Here is a 24,832-nt window from a genome sequence, read left to right on the forward strand (position 1 = left end):
GGATTTGATATACTGCTTTTCTGTGGTTATAATCAAAGCAGTTTACATATTATATGCAGACACTTTCTTCTGTCACAATTGGACTCACAATCTAAGTACTTGTACCTGGGGTAATGGAGGGTTAAGTTAAGAAGGTTTTAGGCACATTGTCATACGAAATTACCCCCATAAAGTGCAAGTCACACTGTGTCAAAATAAACATCATAATGCTACTCCTTGATTTCTTGGACAAGTCACTTAACACTCCATTACTCCAGGTTCACCCTTATGACTGCAAGCCCTCCAGGTACAGAAGTTATCTACTGTACCTTGAGCTACTACTGAGAAAGGTGCAATCTAAATTAAAATCCAAAATCCAGTATCAGACACATATTTAAAGTAATGTAAAAGCTTACAAATGTCACTCAGGAACTATAGAGCAATTCTACCACACCATATTAGCACTAATTTCCAGGAGTCACAAAAAAAGTGTTTACCTAAGAAAAGGCTGCACTGTACACATTGTGGTAGGCACTAGAACATCAGTACACCTACTGGAAAACTAAACAAGCCAGATTAGTACTGATTGATCTTGCACAGACATTCAATGCTAACAGAATACCTGCTCTCTTCCACAGAGGCAGAACGCAGATAGACCCTCGGCAAAGACAGAATAAGTAGCTAAAAGCTAAAAAATAGAAATATGTAGACAAAAATTTAACTGAACTCTCAAGAAGCCAGGCTTTGCACATAATACAACACCAGAGAAACAGTAGCATGTGTCTCCTTATACTATACAAAATATAAAGAAAGTAGGTCTAAATCTCAAAACTTGACAAACTTGAGTGGAGGAGTGGCCTAGTGGTTAGAGCACCAGTCTGGTGATTCAGAAGTGGCCAGTTCAAATCCCACTGTTGTTCCTTGTGATCTTGGGCAAATCACTTAACCCTCCATTTCCTCAGGTACAAACTTAGATTGTGAGCCCTCCTGGGACAGAGAAATATCCAGAGTACCTGAATGTAACTCACCTTGTGCTACTACTGAAAAAGGTGTGAGCAAAATCTAAATAAATAAATACTACATTTATAAAGTAAGGGCTCCTTTTAATACAAAAAAAGACAGTTACAATCCCCTGCCTCTACGTGTGCATGGCTGCTGGCTATACTGATCTTGCCCCCTCAGAAACAGGAAGTTGATATCAGAGGGGGAAGAGACCGCAGAGGTAGTAGTCGCGCTCATAAAGACTGCAGCCCCATGATTTTATTTTTTATTTTGTTCTTTTGCCCAATGACACAGCTAGGACAGAATGGGCCACAGGCAAAAAAAAAAAAAAAGGTGAGCCCCTTATATCACTATCTCACCCAAAGTAGATGGAACCTGGGGGAGGCAGGAGACCCAACCCCTTCAGAGCGCCAGTAAAATAAAAATAAAAAACTCTGCAATAAGCAAATACATTCCAGATCTGTATAGAAATAGAAACTGACATATAAGTTACCAAAGATACACATTTCTCAAAGCTACAAATAATAAATTCTGAAAAAAATAAAATACTTTTTTCTATCTTTATTGTCTGTTTTTCAGTTTTTCTCTGTTTCGTAACTCTCTTTTCAGTTGCCTGTCCTTTTGACATTTCCTCTCTCTCGATGTCCAACATCCATCTTTCCTCTTCATCCCTTATCCATCCTGTCCTATGTGTTCTCTCTATGTCTCTGTCCTTATAGTCCCCCCATGTTTAGCATTTGTCCTCTAGTGTCCCTCTCCTCCCTTCATATTCAGCAGACGCACATACACGTGTGTACACATGCAAACACACACATAAATGCACATACATAGATGCACATACATACACACACACATACATGTATATGTAAACCCCCTGGTGGCAGAGCAAAGTATTAAATGATGGTACCAAATATGTCACAGTGTTTCCCTGTGGAGTTTAACAATAAAAAGAAAATATTTTTTTATTATTTGAATTATATTTAAATGCTAATGAAATTTTATCAACTTGCAAATTTAACATATGTATTCCAATTACAGGTTAGCAACACAAATCAGTTTAGTCTCTAGAAACATTGAGAGCATCCTCAGATAAGTATAAATATTAGTTACATAAATCATTTAAGTACATTCAATTCCACAAAACACCAGAGTCTTCAAAGTCTCCCCTCTCCTGTCCCTCAGACCCCTGGAGACCCCCAACATGTAAGTTTTCCTCTACTCTTTTTTTCTTCTTTCAGTTATCTCTCACTTATTGTTCAGGTTTCCTTTACTATTTTCTCTTATGTGCACTTTTTAAAATAGTTTCAGTCACTTAGCTGCTCTCTCTGTTTTCTCTCTCTGGCTCTCTTGAACAGTGGGCGCCTTTTCTTTCAGGTGATGATCTCCAGCATCAACTTTCTTCCAGTCTTTCCCTAGTAACATGTTCTCACCAATAGAGCTCCCTCTCAACTGCCAGCCTGAGCTGTTTGTCACTCTCCTGAGAGTTCCATCAGCATGCCGAACACTCAGCACATGCACACCAGGGTTGCCAGGTGGAAAATTTTTTTCCAGCCCACTGGAGCCCAAAAAACAGCCCAAAAACCGCCCAAACACAAACCCCGCCCCTGACACCCCCACCCCCGCGTCACCACCCCCGCCCCCGCCGTCATCAACCCCGCCCCCGCCGTCACCGGCCCCGCCTCCCACGTCACCGGCCCCGCCTCCCCGTCATCGGCCCCGCCTCCCACGTCATCGGCCCGCCTCCCACGTCACTAACCCCGCCCAAAACGTCATTAACCCCACCCAAAAACGTCATTAACCCCGCCCCCCCGCGGCCGAAAAAAACCGCCCGAAGCACAAAAACCAGCCCAAAAAACCGCAACCCGCCGCGGGCAAAAATTTCCCGCGGCGGGTCGCGGAAAACCGCCCACCTGGCAACACTGATGCACACAGACCACTCAGTTTCACTGCACTGCTCACTGTCTCTACACCAGATCTAGAAGGAGCAGGGTAATCTTTTAACATTTTAACATTTAACCCATAGGGTTACATATACACATGGCAGAGAGGGATGAGGAGATGTGTGTTTACTACAACCTACACACTCTTGTGCACTCGCACACGGCAGGAATGAGAGGGACGAGGAGATGTGTGCAAGTTACGTGCTTCTGTTTTAAACATTCCTAAGTGGTTGCAGATTTTTGGATTGTTTAAATTGACTTGCATTGAGAATAACAATATGTGACAAGTCACAATCAATAAGCATAAATGAATGTGTGTGAAATATATGATAAAATAAATAAATGAAAAAATGTGTTTAAATAATGTGAGGTTTTTGACCAGTGATAATATCCAGGCCCCAGTTGAGACTGCACCTGCGTGTTTGAAGTCTTTGCCTCCTATTTTTTTTTTTATACACAGTTCACTTCATTTAAACTGGGTTCTAGAATGGGTATTGTTTACTACACCCTACACACTTGCATGCACATGCACATGGTTAATGTTCCTATTATACACATAAGAACATAAAGTCGCCATTCTGGGTCTGACCAATGGTCCATCTAGCCCAGTATCCTGGTTTCCAACAGTGGCCAAGCCAGGTCACAAGTACCTGACAGAAACCCAAATAGTGGCAACATTCCATGCTACCAGTCCCAGGGCAAGAAGTGGCTTCCCATGTCTATCTGAATAGCGGACTGTGGACGTTTCCTCCAGGAACATGTCCAAACCTTTTTAAAACCCAAATACGCTAACCGCTGTTACTTCATCCTCTGGCAAAGAATTCCAGAGCTTAACTATTCATTTAGTGAAACAATATTTCCTCCTATTTGTTTTGAAAGTATTTCCTTGTAACTTCCTTGAGTGTCCCCTAGTCTTTGTAATTTTGGAACAAGTACAAAATCGATTTACTTCTACTCGTTCTACACCACTCAGGATTTTATAGACATCAGTCATATCACCCCTCAGCTGTTTTTTTTTCAAGCTGATAGAGACATTTAAATACCTCAGTGGTGTCAATATACAGGAGGTGAGCCTTTTTCAAATGAAGGAAAACTCTGGAATGAGGGGGGCATATGATGAAGTTAAAAGGAAATAGACAGGAGGAATCTAAGAAAATACTCTTTCATCAAAAGGGTGGTGGATGCGTGGAATGGCATCCCGGTGGAGGTCGTGGAGACGAGGACTGTGTCAGAATGTAAGAAAGCATGGGACAGGCATGTGGGATCCCTTAGGAAAGAGTTAGTGGTTACTGAGGATGGGCAGACTGGATGAGCCATTTGGCTCTCATCTGCCGTCATGTTCTATATTTCTATCACCCCCCCCCCCCCACCTCTATCTATCCCCTTGTGCCCATCATTTTCCCTCTGTGTTCCTGTCCCTACACTCCCTCCATGCTCAACATTTGTTCTCTCTGTCTCTGTCCCTCTCCATGTCCAGCTTCTCCCCCACCTCTGACTCCTGTGGTCTGGCATCTCTCCCCCCATCTAGTTTCTCTCTCTCTCTGCTTAAGCCTCTCCCCTTTGCTCGGCTTCTCCTCTTTTTCTTTGCTCCCCCTCCCCAGGTCCAAGATCTCTTGCTCCTCTTCCCTTTGCTTCCCTTCCTTCCTTCACTTCCTACCCCTGACCCCAGAGATCTGACATCTATCACTTCCTATCTCCACTGGTCCAGCCTCTCGCTCCTGTCCAGGTTCTCTCTCTTTCTCTCTGCGCTTAACCCCCTCTCCTTTGCTCTAGGTCTCTCCTCTCTCTCCCCACGTCCAAAACCTCTCTCCCCTCCCTTGCTCTAGGTATCTTGCTTTCTCTTCGCTCTGCTTCCCTCCCCCAAGGTCCAGCATCTCACCCCCTCTCTCTTCCCCCATCCCCCTGCGCAAGTCCAGCACCATCCCCTCCCTGCGCAGATACGGCACCTCTTCATCACCCCCCACTGGATGAGTTTGGCATCTCTTCATCACCCCCTTGCCAGTATGCAAACACTCAGCGGCTTGCCGGCACAGGCAGATGAATACGGACTGCCTCTGGGCTGGCCCCACCAGGGCCTTTCCTATGCCGGGTCCTGCGTCCCACGGGACTTGCCCAGAGGCAGCTTACATTCAGCTGCCTGTGCTTGCGACCCGCAGCACGTTTGAATACTGGCAGGAACCCGGCTGGCTCAATCCGTCCTCCTTTTTCTGGAGCCATATGGTAACCCTAGTGGTGATGAAGAGATGCCGGACCCGCATGGGGGGGGGGGGGGGGGGGGGGGTGATAGGAAGGGTGCCAGACTTACCACTGTGGTAGGGCCAGCTCATTTTGGGGGGGGGGGTGCCCCCCTTGCCCCAAACTACACCCATGCTTCAGCCTTAGTAATAAGTACACTTACTTTAATCTAACTGCAGATGATTTAACTTTTGCTAAAGCTTGAAAGTAAGGAATTGTAGTAATCCTGATGCATAGTAAGCATGGCTAGGTCTTCAGGAAATTAAATAAACCTTTCAGAAAACAAAATCGGAAATAAGAGACATTATTACAGAGAAGTGAGGCTGCATTAAGTAGGAGCACAGCTGGAATAAGGCATCGTCAATTCAGGCATGTGCTAAGGCCCAAAAGTGTAAGGGGGAGGGACTGTCTGTAGACTCGGGAACCTACAAATGCCTAGTGTCTGGATTTTTTCACGATTCTACAAATGTGTAAATTAACTGCCTCAAAGCCAGAATGATGGCTAACGTGCCTGGATATTTTCCACAGTACAGCCTGCTATAGCTCTCCAATACTACCCCCTTCCATTGCAGAGACACACTGTGGTAGGATCCAGCCAATGGGAAAGCTTCTAGTTGGAGGAAGGAGGGGCTGAGTGGCAAGTGCTCAGGGGGGAGGGAAGGTGAGGTCTGTATGCCTTGGAGGACGCAAGTGAGTGAGTGGGGATGACTCGAAAGTGGAATGGGGGGTGCATTGTCAAGGAGCCATTGCAAGCAGAGAAAAATGAATAGCAGCAAATATAAGAATGTTACTTGATGGTGTGTAGAGCTGGTTGGGGGAGGGGGCACTAACCGAATGAGTAGCAGAAATAGCACAGGCACTAGGGTAGTATATATGTGTTTGTCTAAAAACGGATAGTGTGTGCCTGATTTTAGGGGGGGGGGGGGGGGGGATATGTGTGTGATTGACGTGCACGTGTGTGTGTATAGTTTTGTGTCTCGGGTGAGAATTGTCTCATAGAAACACAGCTTCCTTAAGAAATTTTGGCCTGGAGTGGTCTATTGTCACAAATGTATGCATATTAAGGGAAGGGAAATTTTCAGCTGTTATATTACCTGGGTAAATTCCTTTGAAAAACTGTCTTGCTAACTTTCTGTAATCTGCCTTTATACTTTCAGAGATACCAAACAAAGCTGAATACATTATTCTGCTGCTTCTGTTTTGTGAAGCATTTTCACATGTTTCTGTTATATAAGTTTACAAGGTTTTGCATTGTCTGTAAATCATTCTCTTTGGGGCATCTCTGGTTTGTACTAGAGGCAGTGGAGGGGTGGGGGCGTAACTTTGCCCAGTTTCTTGATTCAAACAGATTGAGCCAGTCTGGCTTTGTCTTCCATTGCTTTCAATGTAAGTAAAATCTATACGGGCAATCTATCATCTTTTCTTCTGGATCCATATAGTAACCCTAAATTTCTTAGCCCATTGCGGTGGAGCTGCCAGATTACCAAGTTCCAGGGGAGAGACGTTTTGGTTAGTCTCTGGTTGTTGAACTGACATCCCAATGTTGTAATCAGCACTATAGATCCCATAGAGGCATATTTTCAAAGCACTTAGCCTCCCAAAGTTCCATACGTTTCTATGGAACTTTGGGAGGCTAAGTGCTTTGAAAATAAGCCCCATAATGTACTAAGATGGGAGTTGTCAGAAATCCAGGACTAGCATAAAATCTTCCTCCTGTAACTGAGTGACTTGGCAGCTCTTCAGCTCTAACCATTAAGCTAGTAGGTCCCAAACCTGATCCTGGAGGCACCCCAGGTAGTCAGGTTTTCAGGATACCCACCATGAATATTCATGAGAGAGTTCCATGCACTTCCTCAACTGCATTCAGATCTATCTCATGAATATTCATTGTGGGTATCCTGAAAACCTGACTACCTGGGGTGCCTCCAGGACCGGGTTTGGGAACCATTAAGCTGCTCCATTCAAAGCATGTGCTTTCCTAGTTCTCATGCTCATTCACAAACCATCTCTGCCTCCACATCCACATCTAGGTTCTACACTTTTCTGTACCACTTCTAGAAGCTTTATTCACTCTAAGTCCACCCTCTTTCTCATCCTTCTCTCATACCCTAGCTGTCCTCTTTCCCATTTTATTCTTTTCGTAGTCTTCTTTTCCCTTCTGTCATGTACAACCAATTACCACACTACTATCCTCCTCTCACTCATTTCATTGACGGCCCCTCATAGCCTCTCCCGCATTGTTCCACCATTCTTGGCATCTCCCTTCTCTTTCCCTCCTTCCACCCTTGAAGCCCACAATCTCCCCCTCTCTATCTCCCCCATCCCTGTAACCTGTCATCTCCATGTCACATCTTTTTTCCCCCTCTTCCCCCACCCATGGTCCAGCATCTCTCCTTCTTTCTCTTGTTGTCTTCCCCCCCATATTGTAGCATCTATCCATCTCTTTTCCCTCCCTCTCTACCACCCTATGTCCAACATTCTTCTACCTCCTGTTGTCCAGCATCTCTCCCTGTGCCCCTAGGTCCAATATTTCTCTTCCCTTGCTCCCTCCCATTGTCCAGCATCTCTCCCTACCCTTTGCCCCTGGGTCAAACATCTCTGTCCCTCTCCTCTTCCCCCCCACCTTCCTCCCCATCCAGTCCAACATCTCTACTTTTCCAACTCCCTGGTCTATCTTTAAAAATATCTTTTCTCTCTAGAGGTTGCCAGTAGTGGCAATGATTTACATAAACTGCCTGCATCCAGCCCCAAACTCTGCCCTCTGCCATTTCCTGCCCATACAGAAGCAGGATGTTATGTCAGAGGGGGCAGGGTATGGCAGAGGGAAGTCGTAGGCACTGTTTATGAATGCTGCCACTGCTAGAGACCTCTAAAGAGAATGATAAGTAGTAGTAGTAAAGAGAAAAGACGCGATTTAATATAGACTGAGTTTGGGGTAGGAGGGTGTACGCTAGGGAGAGAGGAGACAGAAAGGGAGGAGCTGGGCTGCCTATTGCTGTGAGTCTTCAGACACCTGCTGTTTACCTGAATTGTCAGCCTGCCCCTGTAGCGGTATTTCGAACAACCAAATAAATAAATTTATTTAAATCCCTTTCAGGGGCATTTTCGAAAGAGAAGGGCACCCATCTTCTGACACAAATTGGGAGATGGGTGTCCTTCTCTCAGAGTCGCCAAAATAGGCATAATCGAAAGCCGATTTTGGGCGCCCTCAACTGCAGTCTGTCGCGGGGATGACCAAAGTTCCCATGGGCGTGTCAGAAGCATAGCGAAGGCAGGACTGGGGCGTGCTTAACACATGAGCGTCCTCGGCCGATAATGGAAAAAAAGAAGGGCGTCCCTGACAAGCATTTGGTCGACTTTACTTGGTCCATTTTTTTTCACAACCAAGCCTCAAAAAGGTGCCCAAACTGACCAGATGACCTCCCCTTACTCCCCAAGTGGTCACCAACCCCCTCCCACCCTAAACAAAAAAAATAATTTTTTTTTTTTTGCCAGCCTCAAATGTCATACCCAGCTCCTTGACAGCAGTATGCAGGTCCCTGGAGCAGTTTTAGTGGGTGCAGTGCACTTCAGGCAGGTGGACCCAGGCCCATCCCCCCTACCTGTTACACTTGTGGTGGTAAATGTGAGCCCTTCAAAACCCACCTGAAACCCACTGTACCCACATGTAGGTGCCCCCCTTCACCCCTTAGGGATATGGTAGTGGTGTACAGTTGTGAGGAGTGGCTTTTGAGGGGGGGGGGGTTGGGGGCTCAGCACCGAAGGTAAGGGAGCTATGCAGCTGGGAGCAATTTGTGAAGTCCACTGCAGTGTCCCCTAGGGTGCCTGGTTGGTGTCCTGGCATGTGAGGAGGACCAGTGCACTAGGAATGCTGGCTTCTCCCATGACCAAATTTTTTGGATTTGGTCATTTTTGAGATGGGCGTCCTCGGTTTCCACTATCACCGAAAACCGGGGTCGACCATCTCTAAGGTCGACCTAAATGTTGAGATTTGGGCGTCCCCAACCATATTATTGTAACAAAAGATGGACGCCCATCTTGTTTCGGTAATACGGGTTTCCCCACCCCTTCGCCGGGACATCCTTAGATATGGGCGCCCTTAGAGATGGTCGTCCCCGTTCGATTATGCCCCTCTTTGTGATTGACATTGACCAGTGAATACCCGGCAGATTATGGACTCTTGTTTCTGTTTTCTAAAACATATGCTGTTTAGAACAGAGACAAGAAACCTGGAATCTCAAAAGCAAAATGAGTAAGGCCATTGTAATAATATATGTTTGTTTTGCTTACAGGAACAATTTTTAATAGGATCAACAGTGGCTAACTAATGCTAGTGTCTCAGAAAACATTGGCTCGGGCCCAAGCTCAGACGCCGGCTACTACAAGTCCAAGACTACCAGTCTCTACTAATACCCCTCCCTCTAGAATATGTACTGTACAGGTAATACAATAATGTATATATTTTATGAAATTGTATTTTTGTGACTTTATACTGAACTAGTAAAAGAGGCCCGTTTCAGAGCAAATGAAACAGGCGCTAGTAAGGTTTTCGTCACCAACACCCCCCCCCCCCCCCGCCAACCCCTTCATTGTTCTGCTATTGCTCCGCCCTCGAGGGCAGGGCCCGGAGTGATTTTGGTGGCTTCACCACCACGAACCTTCAAACCTTTTTGAAGGAAGTCCGGGCTTGGCTTCACTGACGTCAGTGTCCTCAGAACGTTGAGGGTGAGTTTTATTATAGTAGATGTCAAGAGAAATGGTTTTCTAAGTAGTCGTTGGGGATGGAGAGGGGGTAGCCACTAATGCATAGGTGTTTCAGGCTGTCCACAATGAATGTGCGTTTATGTAGCTGTAAGGAAGTAATGACTTTCCGGGCAGTTAATTTGGATACTCTATTATAGATGCAATCACTGGTGCAGTAGTATGGAATTTGGTTAAGGGTTTGTCATATTGGACTGCATAGACCAGGGGTGTCCAACCTTGGCCCTTGCCAGGTTGGGTTTTCAGGATTTCCCCAATGAGTATGCATGATACAATGGAGGCAGTGCATGCAAATGGATCTCGTGCATATTCATTGGGGAAATCCTGAAAACCTGACTGGACTGTGGCCCTCGAAGATTACTTCTAGCATAGACTCTACCTGGAGAAGAGAACCTCCTTGGGTGAGTGTAAAGCATCTTCAGTTACTGCAAAATACAGCCACTATGCTCTAATAGAAAGTAAAATAAAATTAATTTAATGTGTGTATTTATAGTCCACTTCCAATACTAAATAACCAGCTGCTTATCCAACAATTTAAAATATTGATTATTAAATGCTGTGTTTAACAAGAAGTTAGAAGCCAAAGATATCATCAGACAGCCATGTATTTATCATATAGTCAATCTTTAGTATAAATGAATTGAGTTTGCAGGGTGGTAGATGTAGGAGTAGCATTAGGAAATGCTTTTTCACTGAGAGGGTGATGGATGCTTGGAGTACCTTCCCAACAGAATTGGCGGGGACAAAAACAGTGATGGAATTCAAGAATGCATGGGATAAACACAGAGGATTCCTGTATTAAAAGAGCATGGAATTAATAACTATAAAGTAAATGGCCTTCGTACTTTAAACAAAGCATAGACAGATATAAGCTAAACAGAATAGCAGGTACAACTCTGGCCGCAATAAGTTCAAATTGCAATTTATCTAGAAGCTAATCCATGCTCAGCAAAAGTTGTACAAATTTGCTGGTGAAATAGTCGGCCTGCATCTTTTATAGATGTTGACCAAGTGTGGAGCAAGGAGGTAAAAAGGAAAAAGCATATGATAACCCCTGGAGTTGGATGGAGCAAGAGGTTTTACAGATGAAGACATGAATAAGTGGCTCAGTTGTGGGATTAGTGCTTTAATGGCAGTCTCGGTTAAGCAAAAAGATGGTGTCATACAGAGACGTCCATTGTCCGTACACACGTATGAGTAACTTTTTTTTATTCTGGAAAAATAATTCTTGAAAGCTACTAACTTTCGGATTGAACTGTGACTCTGGGGGGTCGCCCACCCTACAGTTGTGCCATTGTATCTATCCCTATACTATGCCTGTTATTTTGTATGTTGACTTCACATTACAAATGATTAAGCTGCGGTCAGATTATTGGACAGACTGGGTTGACCAAATAGGTTATCATTTACTATGTCATTATCTAAACCCTATAGCTAATATTATATCAAACTGTATAATGGTTATAAGTAAAGATGGGGTGGGAGGGTGGAGGGGTTGTGGCTGGGGGAGGGGGTGGCAATAGGTGGCTTGGGAGGTGGTTGGGTATCTCGGGTGGAGGTAGGGGGAGTTTTGGTTTCAGCCGAAAATGTACTGGCATTTTTAGCCGAAACCAAAACGCAGATTTCATGTTGGTTTCGGAGCCGAATCCGAAACTTAAATTTTGTTTGGCTTCTATAAGTAACAGTATAATGATCCAGTCAAAGCCAAAATCTGAATCTGTGGCAAGACTTTTGAAGACTGTGGTCCAACTTGTCAGAGTTACTCTTATCAAGAAGAGGCAAAAATTGCATCATCCAGCAATGTGAAGTTTGTAGATACCAAACTTAAACAATTGATGGCTGTTATTGCTAACTTAGAAAGTGACAGTTCTTCCTGTCTGCCTAAGAGTCATCACATTCATTCTCAATTCAAGATTAAATCAACAGCATGATATTATATACTTGATTATGGTCTTTCTTTGCTGTTTCTGGTACATATACTGTAGGAGTCCTCCCGGCTCTGTCCTTAGGTTCCAACTACTAGAGTTGCTGTCAGCCCACTCCAGCCTATCCGAATCTGTCTTGTCATTTGCAGGACACAGACCATAAAAATCTGCATGGCACTGACTTCACGTTCTAAATTACTGGCGTTTCCACCATCGATGCTCTCAACAGCTCATCCTAATCCGGATTGCTACTTGGGACTTAGACCGTACAAGTCAGCCTAGCACCGGCCTTTTGATACAGCCAGAGCTGCCATCCAAGCACCATTTGACATGCAAACACATATGCAACCCTTGGAAGTTTTGTTTTTTTTATACCATTCATTTTCTAATTAGAGATCCTCTGTGATTATCCCATGCCATTTTAAATTCCGACTGTTTTTTTTTCTCCACCACCTCCCTCGGGAGGGCATTCCTGGCATCAACTGCCCTCTCTGTGAAAAATAATTTTCTGATATTACTCCTAAGTCGACCACCCTGCAACCTCAATTCATGTTCTCTAGTTCTACCATTTTCCCTTCTTTGGAAAATATTTGTTTCTATATTAATACCTTTCAAGTATTTAAACATCTGTATCATATCTCCCCTGTTCCTCCTCTCCTCTAGGGTATACGTGTTCAGGCCTTCCAGTCTCTTATACGTTCGTTGGCGCAATCCCCATATCATTTTTGTCATCCTCCTCTGGACTGCTTCGTCTTACATCTTTAGCAAGATACAACCTCCAAAACTGATCACAGTACTCCAGGTGGGGCCTAACTAACGACTTGTACAGGGGCATCAACACCTCCTTTCTTCTGCTGGTTACACCTCTCTCTATACAGCCTAGCATCCCTCTTCACAAAAGTGGTGATAGGGAAGAAGCTGGAAACTACAGGCCGGTAAGCCTCACTTCGGTTATTGGAAAAGTAATGGAAGCGATGTTGAAGGAAAGGGTAGTAAATGTCCTGGAAGCCAATAAGTTGCAAGATCCAAGACAACATGGTTTACCAAAGGTAAATCGTGCCAAACGAATCTCATTGAATTCTTTGACTGGGTGACCGGAGAATTGAATAATGGACGTGCTATAGACGTAATCTACTTAGATTTCAGCAAAGCTTTTGACAAGGTTCTCCACAGGAGGCTCTTGAATAAACTTGATAGGCTGAAGATAGGACCCGATGTTGTGAACTGAATTAGGAACTGGTTGATGGACAGACGCCAGAGGGTGGTGGTTAATGGAATTCACTCGAATGAGGGAAAGGTAAGTAGTGGAGAGCCTCAGGGATCGGTGCTGGGGCCGATTCTGTTCAGAATATTTGTGAGTGACATTGCCGAAGGGTTAGACGGTAAAGTTTGCCTTTCTTGCGGATGATACTAAGATTTGTAACAAAGTGGACACCCGGGAGGGAGTGGAAAACATGAAAAAGGATCTGCAGAAGCTAGAAGAATGGTCTAAGGTTTGGCAATTAAAATTCAGTGTGAAGAAATGCAAAGTGATGCACTTAGGGAGTAGAAATCCACGGGAGACGTATGTGTTAGGCGGTGAGAGTCTGATATGTACAGATGGGGAGAGGGATCTTGGGGTGATAGTATCTGAGGATCTGAAGGCAGTGGCCGTAGCTAGAAGGTTGATAGGCTGTATAGAGAGAGGTGTGACCAGCAGAAGAGAGAAGATTTTAATGCCCCTGTATAAGTTGTTGGTGAGGCCCCGCCTGGAGTATTGTGTTCAGTTTTGGAGGCCGTATCTTGCTAAGGATGTAAAAAGAATTGAAGCGGTGCAAAGAAAAGCTACAAGAATGGTATGGGATTTGCGTTACAAGACGTATGAAGAGAAACTTGCTGACGTGAACATGTATACCCTGGAGGAAAGGAGAAACGGGTGATATGATACAGACGTTCAAATATTTGAAAGGTATTAATCCGCAAATGAACCTTTTCCGTAGATGGGAAGGCGGTAGAACTGGATGACATGAAATGATATTGAAGGGGGGCAGACTCAATCAGCTTAATAAAATGACCCTTCATATCTCTGCATGTGTGACCACACCTTGAGTACTGTATGCAAATCTGGTCATCTCAAATAATATATAGTAAAATTAGAAACGATATAGAGAAGGTAGGGGTGGCTCTATAATTAGGCCAACTGAGGCAGACGCCTCATGTGGCACTTTTCAGGGAGCCACATCTTGCTGCCAGCTAGCTGGCCTTCCTCTGAGTCTCCTTTTCTCCCGCCACCCTTCCTTCCTCCTCCCCTGGCATCTCTTCTTCCATCTCCTTCCACCTGGCTGGCATCTCTATTTCCGTCCCCCTCCCCTCAGCTTACCATCATTTGCATTCCAAAAGTCGGCAGTGGCATTGATTCACATATACTGCCCTGCCACTGGCCCTGGTGTCTTCTGTGTACTGCAGTCCACCTTCTCTAATGTAACTTTATGTTTCCTCTGGGATGGGCTGCAGTAGAGAAAAGATTCCTGGGCTGGCGGCAGAGCAGCATATATGACTTTGTGCTGCCGCCAGCAACTTTCAGAACGCAGGCTGAGAAAAGAAGGGCAAGCTGCCAGACTGGGAATGGGGGGTGAGAGACAGTGTGAGTGGTGCTGGACAACAGGTAGCAGAGAGGACGTGGGGGGGAGGGGGCTAGAAATGAATTTGGAGAGAGCTGAGGGTAGAGAGGGAGGGAAGGACTCGAGGAAGGGAAGAAAGGAGTTTTTCTTCAGCAGATTTAGTGACACTGAGCAGGTAGGAGAAAGGGGTTGATGAGATCAGTGTGGTTCTGGGGGTGGAAAAAGTGGGATAGGGCGTTACAATGGGGCAGACGGGCCTGATACAGGGGATGGGAGGAGGGCATTGGTAGGACAAAGATATTGTTGAGGGGGGGAGGAGAAGGAAACAAGGCATGTGTAGGGGAAGGTGAAGATGGAGGGGCACAGAGATGTATGCTGGGGTTAAGGTGGCAGAAAGATAAGAGTAGAAAAATATTGGGAAAGTGAGTGGATACTTGGGAAGTGTAGAAGGAAATATGGGAGAAGAATTAGGGACAGTAGCTACTAGGGAAAGGGAATAAAGACACAGGGTTACAAAGAGTGTGAGGGATAAAAGAAGGTGATATAGGTGAGTGAGGGTGGAAATAAGGGAAGAATGGAAGCCTGAATAAGGGGGTAAGACATAAGAGGGACTGGAGGTGGGGAGGGGATGAAAAGAGCCAGGGGTTGGCAAGGAGATGAAAGGTAGAGATTGATGAGGCAATGAATATAAAGGGTGGAAATGGGGGGGCCATTTTGAGTCTGCATCCATGTGGAAAAAAGTGGGATATAAATGTGCAAATCCTATATAATAATTCTCACCTCCAACAGGATGTGCCTGGGACCGTGCCTGCCGGAAGTGGTCTGCTAGGCAGGCACGCACTGACCTCAGTGACATTAGTGACAGACAATTTGGCAAAGCAAAACAATCTGAGTGCTGGCCATTAGGACACAGGGTTGATAGGAGAGTTTTAAAAGACTGAAGGAAACAAAAGTGTTAAACTGGAGAAGGGGGGGGGGGGAGTTGTGAATGACTGAAAGACATGCAAATTTGGGACAGGAAAACAATCTCAATGCTGGCCATTAGCACACAGGGTACATAGGAGAGTTTTAAAAGACTGAAGGAACCAAAAGTGTTTGGGGGGGGGGGGGGGCAAGTTCTGAATGAATGAAAGAAATGAAAATTTATGAGAGGAACACAATCTGAATGCCGGGCATTTGTACACAGGGTAGATGACACTTTTTTCAAAAAATGAAGGACGTGAAAGTATTACATCTTGGGGGAGGGGTGAGGAGGAAAGCGGTGGGGTATCCGGATACTGGGCGTTAGGGCCACGGGGGTACATAGACTTTTGAAAGCCTTAAGGAACCCAAAGTTTGGGAAGGAGGAGGAAAAGGAGGGGAGGGAACGGGGTGAGGGGCATTAGGAACAGGGGAGGGGGCCCTGTCACATACTCTCATTCTCACACACACACACTGTCACACCGACAGTCTCACTCTGTCACACACCCGCACATTCACTCTGGCTCTCTCTCTCACAAGCATACACACTCCCAGGAAAACCTTGCTAGCGCCCGTTTCATTCGTTCCAGAAACAGGCCTTTTTTACTAGTAAATAAATAACGTGATTTAGCACATCAAAATTATTAATTACAAGTTAATTTTAATGCATTAGTTACGTTAAAAGCACATTAAATGTCCTCCCCTAAATATATATGTGGTTTATGAAGTTTCATGATTTGTGATAAACTTAATTGTTTGTCTCGTGTCATTTTGCTGTTTTCTATCACTCCCAACCACCTTACTCCCTGATTGTAGTTCTGAAGAGGAGTGGGTAGCATTTGCTAGAGCTGCAATGCCTGCAACAATTGTCACTTCATCTCATCCCTCGCCTCAGGGATGCCTTGAGGGGCCCCTGAGAGAAGGGGAACCAAAATTAAGGGGATGGAACGACTCTCTCAAATGAGGAAAAGCTTAGGGAGGTTGAGGCTTTTGAATATGGAGAAGAAGACTGGGGGAAGGGGGAATGATAAAATCCTGAGTGGGGTGGAACGGGGTAAACACGAATCAATTGTTTACTTTTACTTTTTCAGAAAGTACAAAACTAGGAGACGCCATGGAGTTACTAAGTACTTTTAAAACAAATCAGAGAGAATATTTGTTTTCACTTAGAGGCAGATGCACTAAAGCTAAATGAGCCTTTAATGACTCTCCAACGAGGAAAATTTGATCCGTTGCATGCATCAAAGGGCTTTTACCGAGGAAGCCAGCAGCTAACGAAAACGGAATGGAGATGAGCAATTAGTGTGAAAATCCCATTGAAACGACATGCACTAACCTTTTCCGATTGCCTTTACGCAGGAAAAAGGCAGGAAAACTAACGAGAGGTCTGGACCACTCGTTAGGTCAGCTCTGTGGCAGGAAAAATCATTAAGAGAAAAAATAAACAAACTTTGAGCCAATCCCAGCGCATTAGCAGAGCTAAAAGCGCTGTGATTGGTCCAAAGGACGTCAGAAAAATAAAATAAAAAAAGGATCGGGAGGGGGCAAGGGCGCTCATCAGGAGCGTCCTGTACGGACGGCCTTGCCCCCCCCCCCCCCCCGCTGCTCGCCACTTTCCGCCGCTCCCCCCACCCCGAAAAAGCAAAATTCGAGCAGCCCCTGCCCCCCTCCCTTCCTCACTACTCTCTCACCTCAGCTCCGCCTCCCGACATCCTCCGTCCTGTGCCCCGCCCCTTTTGGGGTCGTCGCCGCCATTCCCCTCTTCCATCGTGCCCCCCTCCCTCTTACCGGGCCCGTTCAGCGCCTCTCTCCTCTGTCCGAAGGCGCTGCACGGGCAAGAAGACAGCTGATGCCTGCCTTCGCCCAGCTTCGATGGCGCGTCTTTCTCCTGCTTTCTCCTGCTGGGCCCGCCCCTGTCTGACGTCAGTAACCTACGTAGGTTACTGACGTCAGACAGGGGCGGGCCCAGCAGGAGAAAGACGCGCCATCGAAGCTGGGCGAAGGCAGGCATCAGCTGTCTTCTTGCCCGTGCAGCGCCTTCGGACAGAGGAGAGAGGCGCTGCACGGGCCCGGTAAGAGGGAGGGGGGCCCGATGGAAGAGGGGAATGGCGGCGACGACCCCAAAAGGGGGCGGGGCACAGGACGGAGGATGTCGGGAGGCGGAGCTGAGGTGACAGAGTAGTGAGGAAGGGAGGGGGACGGGGGCAGCTAGCATTTTGCTTTTTCGGGGTGGGGGGAGTGGCGGAAAGTGGCGAGCAGCGGGGGGGGGGGGGGGGCAAGGCCGTCCGTACAGGACGCTCCTGATGAGCGCCCTTGCCCCCTCCCGACCCTTTTTTTAAATTTTTGTTTTGATTTGATTTGGGAGCCATGTGCTTGTGATTTGACTGTGTTTTGACTGTTTGTGGCATGCGCAGAGCAGCTAACATAACGCTTGGCTGCTCTGCGCATGATTTGGGGGCCGATTAACGATGTGTATTGTGATTCTTTGGTACATTGTACGTTTCAATACCGATCTCAGCATGTGTGACTTTTTTTTTTGGTGCATTTTTCGTTATTTTAAAATCGTTAGGGACTTTAACGATTTAGATTTTTTTACGTTTGGTTGCTGCATCTGCCTCTTAGTGCATAGTTAAAGCTCTGAAACTCATTGCTAGAGGATGTAATAAAATGGTAAAAACAGCGTAGCTGGGTTCAAAAGAGGTTTGGACAAATTCCTGGAAGAAAAGTCCATAAACTACTATTAATATAGACCTGGGGGTAAATACCATGGAATTTTGCTACTTTTTGGGATCTTGCCAGGTACTTTTTTCTTGGATTGGTAACTATTGAAAACAACATGCTGTGCTACATGGACCTTTGGTCGGACCTAGTATGGTAATGCTTATGTACTCATGAATTGTGGGTGGGTTTTTTTCTTTTTTAAAGACAACAGAAGTAAAAGTCTTCACAACTTTGTGCATTTTTCAAAGGCATTGTATTTGATATTGAAACTCTAGTGTATTTATTTGGTTAGTGCAGTGGTTCCCAAACCTGGTCCTGGAGGCACCCCAGCCAGTCAGTTTTTCAGGATATCCACAATGAATATTCATGAGAGAGATTTGCATTCCTTGTGGGTATCCTAAAAACTTGACTGGCTGGGGTGCCTCCAGGACCAGGTTTGGGAAGCACTGGGGTAGTGGTCTGAGGATTTAAAAAAATTATATTTAAAAATATGTTTTAAGAGAAATCCTTTAATTGTCTTGCTTCACAGACGTATACAGTGAACATAACACTGGGCGTGAAATAACTGTTTTCACAGAAATGTGTGGGTAATCTGGGGGAAACTTGAAGATTAACACTCTCATAGATAAGAATGAACTTGCTACCCATGATTGCTATGAATACGTTTGCCATACATCCGTCCTCCATTCCCCATTCAAAAAAAATGCTGTATATTTTCAGACTGAATAAATGACATCTGAAAAATCTGTATTTAATCCTATAATATATATACACTTATATCAGTTAGTTCATCTGGTCTTTGTGGGACCCATGGATTGGTTTTCAGAATGAGCAAATTATATACACTAACTTGCTTCTTAAATCTTATGTGTGTGAACATAGCTCATGAGTATCCATTGTGGCTCTCCTGAAAATCAAACTTATTCAGGGGCTGTAAGAATCAGAGCAAACTATTTTATAACTTGATTTCAAGCTAGATCTAGTGTATCTAGTGTATCCTACTAAAAATTAATTAAATCCATGGTTAGCTGTTATAAAATGGCTTAGCAGGTCTGCCTATTTCTCTTTCCAGTCTGTAGCTGTAACATGTGGTGGTGTCAAAGGATCTACTGGAATAACTACAGTGGCATTGTCTTCAAGCAGTGTGACTCCTGCAGTGCTTTTGACCTGTGAAGAAGCTGTGACAACCTCAACACTGGCAGCTCCTGCAAGAACGCCAGCATTCATGATTGTGAACCCCTCAGCACTGGCAGTCTCTACAACAATTGCCTCTGCCTCAACATTGCCAGCCTCTTGGAGAACTGCAACAATTATGACCCCCTCAGGACTGGTAGCTCCTACTAAAGCTACGATGCCTGCAACAGTTGTCACCCCATCAATGCTGGTAACCCCTGCTAGAGCTGTTACACCTGCAACAATCACCCCATCAGTTCTGGTAGCCCCTATTAGAGCTGCAACACCTGCAACAGTCATTACCCCATCCATGCTGGTAGCTCCTAGAGCTGCAACACCTGCAAAAGTAATTATCTCATCAGCACTAGTTGCACCTTCAAGCGCTGTGACGACTGCAACAGTTGTTACCCCATCAATGCTGGTAGCTCCTACTAGAGCTGCGACGCCTGCAACAGTAGTCACCCCGTCAAGGCTGGTAACTCCTGCTAGAGCTGCGACGCCTACAACATTGGTCACCCCGTCAAGGCTGGTAACTCCTGCTAGAGCTGCGATGCCTACAACATTGGCCACCCCCTCAATGCTGGTAACTCCTGCTAGAGCTCAGACGCCTGTAACAGTTGTCACCCCGTCAATGCTGGTAGCTCCTGCTAGAGCTGCGACGCCTGTAACAGTAGTCACCCCGTCAACGCTGGTAGCCCCTGCTAGAGCTCAGACTCCTGTAACAGTTGCCACCCCTTCAACGCTGGTAGCCCCTGCTAAAGCTGCAGTGCCTGCAACAATTGTCACCTCGTCAGTGCTGGTAACTCCTGCTAGAGCTGCGACGCCTACATCATTGGTCACTGCGTCAATGCTGGTAACTCCTGCTAGAGCTGCGACGCCTACAACATGGGTCACCCCGTCAAGGCTGGTAACTCCTGCTAGAGCTGCGACGCCTACAACATGGGTCACCCCGTCAAGGCTGGTAACTCCTGCTAGAGCTGCGACGCCTACAACATTGGCCACCCCGTCAAGGCTGGTAACTCCTGCTAGAGCTGCGACGCCTACAACATTGGCCACCCCCTCAACGCTGGTAACTCCTGCTAGAGCTCAGACGCCTGTAACAGTTGTCACCCCGTCAATGCTGGTAGCTCCTGCTAGAGCTGCGACGCCCACAACATTGGTCACCCCGTCAATGCTGGTAGCTCCTGCTAGAGCTGCGACGCCTACAACATTGGTCACCCCGTCAACGCTAGTAGCCACATCTGCAGCTCTGAAAGCTGCTGCAAGGACTGGGACGCCTGCAGCCATTGTGGTTCCCTCAGTGGTGGCAGGCTGTGCAAGGGCTGCAATGCCTGCAACACTAAGAGCACAGGGATCATCTCTTCCTCCAAATGTTGCATCCGTTAAAGCTGATGGGCCAACAGTTGCACAAAGTGTACAGTCCAGCAGTTCCACAGTAAGGATGAATAAACATTTTTGTTCAGTAGGAATTATCAGAGCACTGTTGAATTTGAAAACTATAACTGTTGTTTTTCACCATTTCAGCACAAATAATTTCTCTCTGAAAGATTCATGTCAAAAGAATGGAGATTGTTTTGTCAGTTTTTTTTTTTCATCAACTTGTTTATTATCCTAAGTCAGGGGTTCTCAACCCAGTTCTGAGGACACATCTAGCCAGTCACATTTTCAGGATATCTACCTTGAATATGCAGGAGAGAGATTTGCATGTGCTACTTCCATTCTGTGCAAACCTATTCAAGGTGGATATCTTGAAAACTTGAATGGCTAGATGTATCCTGAGGACTGGGTTGAGAACCCCCTGTCCTAAGGATAATGTTCAAATGAAAACTTTAACAACAACATGGCTTTTTAGGAGAATTTTTATAAAGGCTTTTTCGTGCCTATATGCCAGTATATGCATGTAAATGCCTTTTATAAAATCAGCCCAGCCACCCTGCAAAGTAGGCATGTACTTTTGAGCAACTTGGGTGTAGTTTGAAGCATGAGTAGAGTTGTGAGTTTTATGCATTGTTGTTAAAATGCACACGTTCATTTACAGCTACTCTAGAATAACACGGGTTCATTTTACTTGTGATTTCAGCAGGTATTGTGCTGTTACTTTATAAAGTAGGGTGCCTACCTGACTTCCCAACCTTAGCAATCTGTTATAAATTACCCCTTCAGAGGGCAGTTTCAAAAAGGGGTTTTCAAGGCCTTTTATAAAATCACTCCAGGGGTGCATTCAAGGATGGAGTTGGGCAGAACGCTGGCGGAGTTTCAATTTATGCACATCTATAAAATATGTATGTATGATAAAAATGTATACCTGCTTCAGAGTAGAGGTGAATGTTCTTGGCTTCAATATAGGCACGATTTATGCCATTTATCCCCTAGTATTTTATGAAAAATCTATTTTTATTGACGATCCAACAATATAACAAAACATGTTTTGTATCTCAAACACGAGGTACAGATACAAATCATATCTGTGTGCCTCATTATCCATTTGAAGTCCTCCATTATCCCTTCCCATCCCCTAAACGAAAAGATAAACTGTAGCCAATCCTACATCGGAGCTGAGGCAGGCAAGCAAAAATTATAATGCAAGTTGGTTAACACTGAGGCTTTTCTCTCAGGCTGGGAGGGGTTGTATATAAACCTCCCAAATCGCCAAGAACATCTTTAAACGACTGCCTAGCATCCCAAGCCTCCAATGACATATAACAATAGAGCGCGTTTCTCCAGTGCCAGAATGTTGGTGGAATAGTCTCTGTCCAACATTTCAATATATACTTTTTTCCAATAAGGCTTGCCTTAGCCAAAAAGTTGTTCCTCTTCTGTTAAAGGGCCACAAGCAAATGACATTCCAAAAAATTAAAACTAAAAAAAAAAAAATTATAATTAAAACCACAGTGGAGAAAAATGCAATCATTTTTTCCCAGTAAGCCCTACGTTGCTACTTGAAACCAAAAAGATTTAATAGCTGGGCAACTCCAAAAATCATAAGTCAAAGAGCCCTTTTCTGCCTGTACACTTCAAACAGGAAGGAGAGAGTATAATACTCATGAGATAGGCTTGCACTGGAGAGAAATACCCTAAAATCACGTTCTCTCAAGGGAGCTTCATCTAATTATATGAGTTTTCCGCAGCACTGCCAGAAAAGCTTGGTTAGAAAATTGGATCCCCAACTTTTCCGACCACTTTTGTACAATCCCTTCATAGTTTATATGGAAAAGCTCCTGAAGAGACCTATGGAGCTCAGCCAAAGACATTGGTTGAGGATATCGCCATAGTATTTTAGAAAACACATAGGCACTTTTTGAAAAGGCAAACTACACAAACAGATACCTACTTTCACACACAGGTGATCTATTTATAAAATTAGCTTGTAGAAGGTCATTTTTGCACGTTTATGGCCTCTTATGAAATACCAGCTGGTGTAAAAGTACATGTGGTGAGTGTGATGTGACAGCATGCACTTTGCTGGTAGGTGTGAACAGAGGCAAACTTGATTGGAGAGTGGGTGGAGTTGACAACCATACATGTTGACTATGTAAATACGCGTGCAATTTAGGCAATGGACATTTACACCTGCTTGAAAGCAGGTGGAAGTGTCCATGCCTCTAAAGGTGTGATTTCTGCCACTTATGCTAGTGTTTTGTAAAGATACTCAATACTGACTGACTGACTTGCAGACTGTATATGTATTTACAACAACCAGATTGTCCAAGTCTGCTACCAAATTGCACAAATTTAAAGTTTCTTTAAGGTGGAGGAAAGACTTCAGTAAAACCAGCGCTACTATTTTAACGTAGCTTTTGTAACCAGCGCTACAGTTTTCCATAGCTGCTGTGAAACATATTTTTTATATTATTTAATCCCTTTAATCTTCTTAATGAATACAACTTTTCCTTAAACTCCACAATGAAAATGTAAACTATTGACTTAAACATTGATGAAGATGCTGAACTCAGCCTGGCATATGCTCTACGGAGCCCCTCTGTTTCACTTCAAACACTTCTTCAGGAGCTGCTGGCATCAAATTAGCATGTTAGAAGATCACAGGCTTACCCTTCTCACTTCTCTTACTCTTATTTTACAGAGCTTTTCACATAAGCATCTGTGTGTTTTATAAAAACACATAGATGCTTGTGTCTTTATAAATTAGCGCCTAAATGGGCCAATGCTCAGAACTTGTTGTTATCCGGAACAGTGTCCGATCAATTCTTCAGGAGCAGTGTAGAAAAATAGCTCCCCATTGCTCAATTGTAAAAAGATGCAAATGATATGTTTGCTCTTTGAGTGAAAGCAAGGGGAAGGAACATGCCTGGTGTACGGCCACAAAAGTTTTGTGATAAGCACAGCTCTTGTATGCATTTGCCAGGCAAACCCGGAAGCAAAGCACATCTGGGCACCGTTCTGTGCTGTTAAATATAAGCTTTTTCCAAAAATTGTTTTTTCACCTGAAAAGCTTCTATTTAAGCACAGAAAGCAGACGCCAATGTGTGCGCTGACTTGCATACGCTCATCTCTCACTACAACCGCTTAGAGCACAGGTTTTCAACCTAGTCCTTAGAGCACACCCAGCCAGTCTGGGGTTTCAGGATGTCCACATTGAATTCAGTGTGGATATCCTGAAAACCTGGACTGGCTGTGCGCCGAGGACTGGGTTGAAAACCCCTGGCTTAGAGGCTTGCGTGGGCTTCCTTCTGCTTTCAAATTCAATGAAAACTGGCAGCTTTTTAAGAACAAAAATTGTGTGAAGTCCTCTCTTCAAACACCCCGATGCGTGCTCCGAGCTGGCGTTAGAGTTTCAGCGGTAAGGGCGGCCTTGTTTTGTGCACTGTTCTCTGAGCATTGGGAGGGAATAAGAAATAACCTCGTTAACATCCATTTTGCTAGATTCGCATGCTATTTGTGCTAATCTTTGGTGTGCACATTATCTCCCGCGTTAGAGCCCTCTGAGTATTCTGTGCTCATTAATGCCAGTGCTAGTCTGGCGCTAATCACCTCTAGCACTGGCGTTAGGTTTTGAGCATCTGTAAGGAAGTACCTACTTGCCCTCTTAAACTAGGCGCCCTGTTGTAAATTAACTACCATGTGTCTGGTGCACTTATTCTGAAAGGTGGATTGACTATCAAAACTGTGACTTGACACTATTCTTTTCCTTTCTTATTGATTTTTCCTTTGCTAGGAAATTCTTGATAACGTGAAGAAGTGCAAGAATTTTCTTGCAACGTTAATAAAATTGGCATGTAGTGGACCGCAGTCAGCAGTGATGGGACAGAATGTGAAGAATCTAGTACAAAATCTCTTGGTAAGTCTCCCAAAACCTGCTTATTTTTGTTAATAAAAAAAAAAATTAAGAAATGGTATGCTATAGATTACTGAAGGTTTAGAAATATATGCAATTTAATGAGACCAATTTTGAGAGTCAAATACAGATTATGATAGATGAGGATCCATTTCTTGTGCTCTTCATCTGGCTTCCAAGTCACACCTTTGTCATGAAGGATCCTCTGTTCTTATCCCATGCCTTCTTGAATTCTTCTATTTG

The 24,832-nt window shown here is 44.8% G+C and overlaps 1 protein-coding gene across 1 annotated transcript in view; it reads left to right on the forward strand.

Annotated features, from left to right (window-relative positions):
• The first annotated feature begins 267 nt into the window (after nt 1–267).
• The window catches only part of TAF4B (TATA-box binding protein associated factor 4b), a 201,075-nt gene continuing 176,510 nt past the window's right edge, over nt 268–24,832 (forward strand). The window contains 6 exon segments of the mRNA XM_030188871.1: nt 268–286; nt 9,449–9,597; nt 19,196–19,335; nt 19,750–20,247; nt 20,641–20,731; nt 24,470–24,592. Of these exon segments, the coding sequence (XP_030044731.1) occupies nt 268–286; nt 9,449–9,597; nt 19,196–19,335; nt 19,750–20,247; nt 20,641–20,731; nt 24,470–24,592 (1,020 nt within the window).

This window comes from Microcaecilia unicolor, chromosome 1 (genome assembly GCF_901765095.1).
Source record: "Microcaecilia unicolor chromosome 1, aMicUni1.1, whole genome shotgun sequence".
In the NCBI taxonomy this organism is placed as follows: domain Eukaryota; kingdom Metazoa; phylum Chordata; class Amphibia; order Gymnophiona; family Siphonopidae; genus Microcaecilia; species Microcaecilia unicolor.